This window comes from Wolffia australiana, chromosome 1, assembly GCF_029677425.1.
Source record: "Wolffia australiana isolate 7733 chromosome 1, ASM2967742v1".
Lineage (NCBI taxonomy): Eukaryota > Viridiplantae > Streptophyta > Magnoliopsida > Alismatales > Araceae > Wolffia > Wolffia australiana.
In genome coordinates this window covers 20,857,306-20,865,000 of record NC_135835.1, presented here as the reverse complement: position 1 = coordinate 20,865,000, position 7,695 = coordinate 20,857,306, and the positions used below count along the sequence as shown (strand labels likewise).

General features: G+C 40.4%; 1 protein-coding gene across 1 annotated transcript; it reads left to right on the top strand.

Annotated features, from left to right (window-relative positions):
• The first annotated feature begins 5,808 nt into the window (after nucleotides 1-5,808).
• Nucleotides 5,809-7,695, top strand: LOC144716651 (transcription factor bHLH13-like). Its single transcript, XM_078591847.1, has 2 exons — nucleotides 5,809-6,189; nucleotides 7,303-7,695. Exons 1-2 carry the CDS (start codon nucleotides 6,046-6,048, stop codon nucleotides 7,675-7,677), a joined length of 519 nt encoding a protein of 172 aa, XP_078447973.1. The 5' UTR covers nucleotides 5,809-6,045; the 3' UTR covers nucleotides 7,678-7,695.

Below are 7,695 nucleotides of genomic sequence, written 5' to 3'. Positions count from 1 at the left end.
GTGATTGAGTGGTCAAGATGAGATCATCCGCCCTAAGTATAAGAGGAGATTGACTTGAGGAAGAGGATGCAAAAAATCCCTGCCTAGGGCAGTGAGTGTTGGGTTCTAGAGGCCTAGATCTAGATGAAGAAATCAAAACGATTTGCAGCGGAAGACTTTAGTGAAATTGAACAACGACGTAAAAACATTGAATTGAAGAACCTGTGCACGGATCTCATCCGTGATTTCTAGCATCCCGTAGTGACACGAGTCAAGCTGCTAAAGTGTGCATCCTTTAGACGTATCCACACGGTCCTTGGCATGTAGGATCTCCTCCTCATTCATGAATCTTGTTCGATCTCTGTCATCGTCATTATGTCATCCCGATCGCATTGGGAGTGGAGAGGGGGTGTGGGGTGAAGGGAGAAGAAGGGGAAGGCCCTTGAACAATTTTGGCCTGGGTGAATTTTGTTCAGGGCCTTCCCCTATTTATAATAAGTGGGTATTTTTCATAAAAAATTCTAAAACTTAAGTATATCTTCCGACATCCAAAGACCATTTCTGTGTGATCCCCTAGACTTACTTACGGTCTAGTTAACGACTGCAGTGGCCTAATAACCTTTATTCGCCTTCCAAATTAATTAACTATATCATCGTATAGATTAATTAATGTCAAATCGATTGAGCCCAATTGATAAGTTGAATCCCTAACTCGTGGGGTGCCAAGCCACACCTCGTGATCTAGAAGATACAAAGGAGTGTGTATCGACTCACTCATGGAACCTGTCATCAGTTACCGTGTATGTATAATCTCTCATCCACTTGACGCTCTGAGGATGACTTAGGGTACAGTGAACTATTAAACCCTAAGCGGTCATCCAAGTTATTATTGATGCATTTGAAAATCATCGGAGAACTCTTCTCTTGATATTTCATTACCTTCGCCAAGGACTTTATCGCATTATCTTCCTTGAGTTGTCACATCTTATATCGAGGGTGGACGATCCCATCTTGACCACTCAATTATCTTTGTGAACTTCTTGATGCACTCAAACTAAGACAGTTTAGAATCCCATGATTAGAGACTCGTTGGCCATACACAAAGTACAACCGTCCGTCCCACTAAAGAGCACCCACTATCTATCCTTATTGTCTCCATACTCATCATACGAGTGAGGCTAGATATTGCTATTCTATTTGGATACTTCGATGTCCTTATCGAGTATCCTTCGAATAGGAATGTTTAGAGTACATGCTTAAAGACTAGTCATCTCCATATTATGATCTCATCATAATTCACTAAGTTGGATCATATATTCATGGACTTCATTATAAACATCACACATGTAGCATAATGAATGTGTTCTATTAATGAACATGAAATGAGACATGGAATGCGTGATTGGCTTGCCGGCTACATATATTTCCATCAATGAAGATATAAGAAAAGGTGTTCTCCAATGATCCCCGTTATGCATCAATAATAATCGAATGACGGATTAGGGTTTGACGATCAACCATACCCTAAGTCAATCGAAAGTCCCAAGCAGAGGATGGAGTATACATGTATAGTAACCAATGATGGTAAAGTTTCCATGAAAGAGTTTGAACACTACTTAACATTTTCTAGAGCACAAGGTGAAGCTTGGTACCCCACGGGGTAGAAACTTTATCTTTCGATTGGGTTAAATCGATTATTAGTTAATTAATCTATGTATTGATATAGTTAATTCACAATATTGGCCAATATTTTTTATTGAGCTACTAAAGTTATTAACTAGAGTGATACATGGGCCCACCAAAGGGGTCACACGCATAAGATCATTGAGGCATTGGTAAATATATTTTACTTATGGGATTTTGAGAAAAACTCAAGTGAAAGATAAATAGGCAAGGGCGCTCATTTTAAGCACCTAGGCCAGCCAAAAATTGAGAGCCCCCTTTCTATACTCTGCTCTCTTCTCTATTCAACCAAGGAGAGTGTCTTAATGGTGAGAAGATCTTCAAGATTTTCAAGGAGAGTTAAAGAAGAGGTGGAGTTCTAAGAACAAAATGATCGTGTGGATGCTTCTAGAGGTCGGACACATGACCGACTTCAGAACAATCTCAAAGTGAGAAGGTCAATGGTGGAACAAGTTCCCCATAAAGCACATGTGATGTATTGATTTTAAAGATTTATTATGAATCAATTTTATGCTTCTGCATCATGGAATCATATTTTCCATGGTTGAATTGAGGCACAAAACCCGACAATATAGGTCCATGGTTTGTACCATCAAGAGGTGCAATAAATTCGGTACTGGAGCAAAGTTTTCTACACATTGTCATCAGGGAATTATGGTGAATGAACTTTCCAAGGTGGGATTTGGTGAGGAGGAAATCATTTGGATTATAGTCATTTGGATATCCTTCCCTTGTTATTCAACTAAAATGATGAGGAGATCCTTCCACAATAAATTGTGGCACTTATGAAGTAGCAGATGAGGAGGTTTAACATGCTGACTATATGGGGACATCTAGAGACCACACATTTATGAGGCAGATGATGATGAATTCAATGAACCTAAAGGATAGCAGATTCAACTCCACACAAGGGGATTCAATCATCATTTCAGTTTTTCCTAAAGGTCTATTACACTTCCATTTTTATTTTTGCTTTCAAATGATCTTTAGATAAGCAATATGAAGATCTAGAGCCCAACACTAGGCAACATACAACACTCATATAATATTTTAGGGTCATCTTGTACTTGGTAGTAGATAATGAGACTACACTCATATAAAAAATATAAATCTGAAGGTTGATCTTTTTGTATCTAAACACTCATAAAGACTAACTCAGATAGTATCATAATTGTTAGAAGATGTGTCTCCTTTAACTGAAGTTTCATATTGTCAGTTCTATAAGTATATTGCAAAGCTTTCTCTATGACATGTAAATGTTTGAGTGTATGATAGCATCTTCCCATAAAATTAATAAACAATTAAGTTCGGGTCGTAGAAATCTTTGAATAGTAGACACACCCAATCCAATATATTTTTATCTTCCACTCCAAGAAGCTGCCCACGTGGACTACAAAATGTGGAATTGTGCATTGGGTTGTGGTTGAAAAAAGGTCTACTAGAACTCACAATCAAAAGATAAGAAAATCAAACTTAAAAATTTTAAATAAATTCTCGGTATATATATATTTATATATATGTATGAATGAATGAGAGAGACCGATAGAGAGAGATAATCAAAATGACTTACCTAGATAAAATAATTAAGCCCATATATCGTGCTTGCAGGCATTAGACATTAATCACACAAAAAACCTATATCATCTGAAAATTCTTTCAAATAGAGGTTATCGTCCATTTTTTGGCAACTTTTGAATCAAAACCAACTATTTTGGACCTTTGAAATCTAATTCAACAACTCTCAGCTCAATCAAAGGTTGGATGACGCAGATATGACAAAAAATCTCTTAGAGGAGAGAGAAGCTCAGATAGAGGAGGCTATATCATTTTTCATTATCATCTAAACTCCAGTATCATCTCACCCCCGTTTATCCTCCTAAAGCTTCAACTCTCCATATTTTTAGTCCATTACTTTTTGAAATTCAAACCCATCAACTTAAATCCCTTAATACATTTGGACATTAAAAATATTTATCAAATGTGTCGCACAGGTTTTCAAGGAGTTGATTATTATGATGTCTTATATCCTATTACAGCAAATGAAACATTAAGAGTAATTTAAAATATCATAATCTTTATTAGATTTGGATCAGAGTACAAGGATCAAATTTCCCTTGAGAGCTCTTGCGTGCACTACTCTTAAAATATAATCTCATCTCATAAAATTTCTTCAAACATTCACACCCAAGGGACATTTCAGTTTCACCGATACGAGTAAATATGCTGAATTTTTTGGGGAGCCAGAGTTGTGGTTGACTTTATAATAGACATGTGCGAGAGTAGTACCTTAGAGAGATAAAAATACTGAAGAAAGCAGAGTAACTTGATCATGTCGGATAGATATGGTAGAGAGAGATTTATGTTAGATCCGCAGGAGTTTTGCATCGATTCTCAAGGATGATGAAGATCGTACATGAATGTAAATCAATGTAAAACATACCTCGATCCATCGCGTCTTCTCTAGTTAAATAGAACAAGCTTGAGGGGAGGCCTTTTGGATCAATACCGGATGACTTCTTGAAGTCTCTCTGAGTAATGGGATGCTCAGGAGAAAAGTCAATTACCTTATGACCCAAGGACCTGGCCCCTATTTATAGGAAGAGGAGAAACTTAAGCCTCTTAAGCATGTCTTAATTAATCCCATCATTATAATTAAGACAAGTTTAACCTCTATACAATTAATTACCACACTTATTGTTGTAAATGTCTTAATCCCGTCATTAAGTGAATCACATATGAAGTGGGATTTATAACTGATAGCTTAACAATATGCAATTATATTCATACATATATATAATTGTCCACAGAAATTAATCTAACAATTTATTCTCAAGAACGTACCCTGCTGCCGGTTGTGATACTCCGAACGGATAGATAGATAGATAGAGAGAGAGAGAGAGAGAGAGAGAGAGAGAGAGATAGAAAGAGATTTATTCTCTAGAACGTACCTGCTGCCTGTTGTGATACTCAGAACAGATAGATAGATAGATAGATAAATAGATAGAGAGAGAGAGAGAGATAGAAAGAGATTTATTCTCTAGAACGTACTCTGCTGCCGGTTGTGATACTCGGAACGGTTTCTGAAACCAACTATCACGTCAACGCTATGCTCTGCAAGTCAACGCATCTGCGATCGGCAGGACGGCTTCTCAGAGACCTGTCCCCGTTGACTGTGGGTCAAAGGTTCGCCCTAACCATATCTGACTGCACGGATCCACTGCAGTCCGCAACAGCGACGCCTCCCTCTCTCTATCCATCTATCTCTCTCTCTAACTCGCTGGCAATCTCTCTATCGAACTCTCTCGGAACCTTTTTCTCTATCTCTCTCTCTAACTCGCTGGCAGTCTCTCTTTCTAAACTCTCTCGCAACCTCTTTCTCTATCTCTCTCTCTACCTCGCTGGCAGTCTCTCTTTCTAACTGTCTCGCAACCTCTATCTCTATCTCTCTCTCTACCTCGCTGGCAGTCTCTCTTTCTAAACTCTCTCGCAACCTCTTTCTCTATATCTCTCCCTAACTCGCTGGCAGTCTCTCTCTCTAACTCTCTCGCAACCTCTATCTCGATCTCTCTCTCTACCTCGCTGGCAGTCTCTCTTTCTAAACTCTCTCACAACCTCTTTCTCTATCTCTCTCTCTACCTCGCTGGCAGTTTCTATTTCTAACTCTCTCGCAACCTCTTTCTCTATTTCTCTCCCTAACTCGCTGGCAGTCTCTCTTTCTAACTCTCTCGCGACCTCTTTCTCAATCTCTCTTTCTAACTCGGGGGCGATCTCTCTTTCCAACTCTCTCGCAACCTCTTTCTCAATCTCTCTCTAATTCGCTGGCAATCTCTCTTTCTAACTCTCTCTCTCTAACTCGCAGGCAGTCTCTCCTTCTAACTCTCTAGCAACCTCTTTCTCTATCTCTCTCTCTAATTTGCTGGACAACGTCATCTCTCTCTCTCTCTAATTTGCTGGACAACGTCATCTCTATCTCTCTCTTTCTAAGTCGCCCATTATCTCTCTCTCTCTCTCTCTCTCTCTCTCTCTCTCTACGTTTCTCTGCGAATCTCTACGAGAGAGAAAATAGACAAAAATGGGAAGAAGAGGGAGGAGGAAGAAGAGGAAAGAATAACTTAAAAGGAGTGGCGACACATGGGAGCTCTTTAGTCGCTGCGGAAACTGAAGGGTGAACAGACAGTGAAATCTGACAGAGAGCAGAGAGAGAAGGCGGCGCCGCCGGTGGTCTACGCCATCATCCTCCGCCGATAAGATAATAATCCAAACCCCCACTTCGAGGAAGATGACCGTCTCTATCATTTATATTCTTACCACTCTCTCTCTATCTATACATCTATCTATATCTTTCTCTATCTCTATTTCTCCGTCAAAGGGGAGGTGGAGGAGATGAAGGGGAGGCGTTGTGGAGCGAGAGTCTTGACAGCGTCTGTGGGGGGAAAGCAGACGGTGTTCATGGAGCGGAGCAGGAGGGAGAAGATGAACGAGCTCTACGCGGTGCTTCAGTCCGTGGTGCCCAACCTCTTCCCCAAGGTACGCCGAAGAAGATGCGTGTGAGAGATTTAGAAGACGAAGATGAAGATTGAGAAACAAGTAGTTGCAGTTTTAGAAAAAAATTAGTACTGGTGTGTAGAAGAAGATGTATTAGAGGAAGAAGATGAAATATGTTGCAGTAGAAGAAGAAGAAAAGTGTAGAGGAAGAAGATGAAATAAGGTGCAGTAGAAGAAGAAGAAGAAATGTGTGGAGGAAGAAGATGAAATATGTTTCAGTAGAAGAAGAAGAAAAGTGTAGAGGAAGAAGATGAAAAAAGGTGCAGTAGAAGAAGAAGAAGAAGAAGAAGAAGAAAAGTGTAGAGGAAGAAGAGGAAATATGTTGCAGTAGAAGAAGAAGAAGAAATGTGCGGAGGAAGAAGATGAAATATGTTGCAGTAGAAGAAGAAGAATGTGTGGAGGAAGAAGAAGACATATATAGGAGGAGGAGGAGGAGGAGGAGAAGAAGAAGAAGAAGAAGAAGAAGTATGATTTCGAGGAAGAAGAAGAAATATGTTTCAGTAGAAGAAGAAATATGTGGAAGAAGATGACGAAGTATGTAGAAGGAGAAGAAGAAATATGCAGAAGAGTAGTAGAAGAGAAGAAGAAATATATTGTAGTAAAAGAAGAAGTATGTAGAAGGAGAATAAAAAGAATAAATATGTCGTAGTAGAAGAAGAAATCTATAGAAGAAGAAGAAAAAATATGTTGTAGTAGAAGAAGAAGAAGAAAACGACGATGATGATGATGATGGAGATGAAAAAGAAGAAGAAGAAGACCATGAAGATGATGATGATGATGGTGATGATGAAGAAGAAGACGAAGAAGAAGATGATGATGATGATGATGATGATGATGATGAAGAAGAAGAGAAGATGGTGATAATGATGATGCTAATGATGATGAAGAAAAAGAAGATGCTGGTGGCGATGCTGATGATGATGATGAAGATGATGTTACTGATGATAACGATGAAGAAGAAGATGATGATGTCGCTGATGATAATGATCATGAAGAAGAAGAAGAAGAAAAAGAAGAAGAAGATGATGAAGAGGATGACGCATGAACTTGAGTCGTCTTCTTTCTCGGGGCTGACAGGATTATCTTGTTTCGCAGGCGCCAAGGGCGAGGATCGTCGACGAGACGATCAATTACATCGAGGAGCTCGAAGAGACGATCAGGGAGATGGAGGCGGCCAAGAAGGCCAGGAAGAAGGCGAAGAACAACAAGGCCTCCTCCTCCTCTATCGCCGTCACCGTCTCCGGCAAGATGGCCTTCTTCGCCGTAACCAGCGAATGGCGCCCCGGCCTCGCCTCTCAAGTCCTTCAAGTCTTCGACAAGCCCGACGCCGACCTCCTCGCCGCCTCCGCCGTCTGCGACAACGACGGTGGCGGCGCCGCCGCCCGGACCGTCACCGTCGCCGCCACCGTCACCGCCGACGAGGCCGACGTCGAAGCCATGGAGCAAGAACTCGCCTTGGTTCTCCCTTAGCTTCTTGCAGCTGTTCAA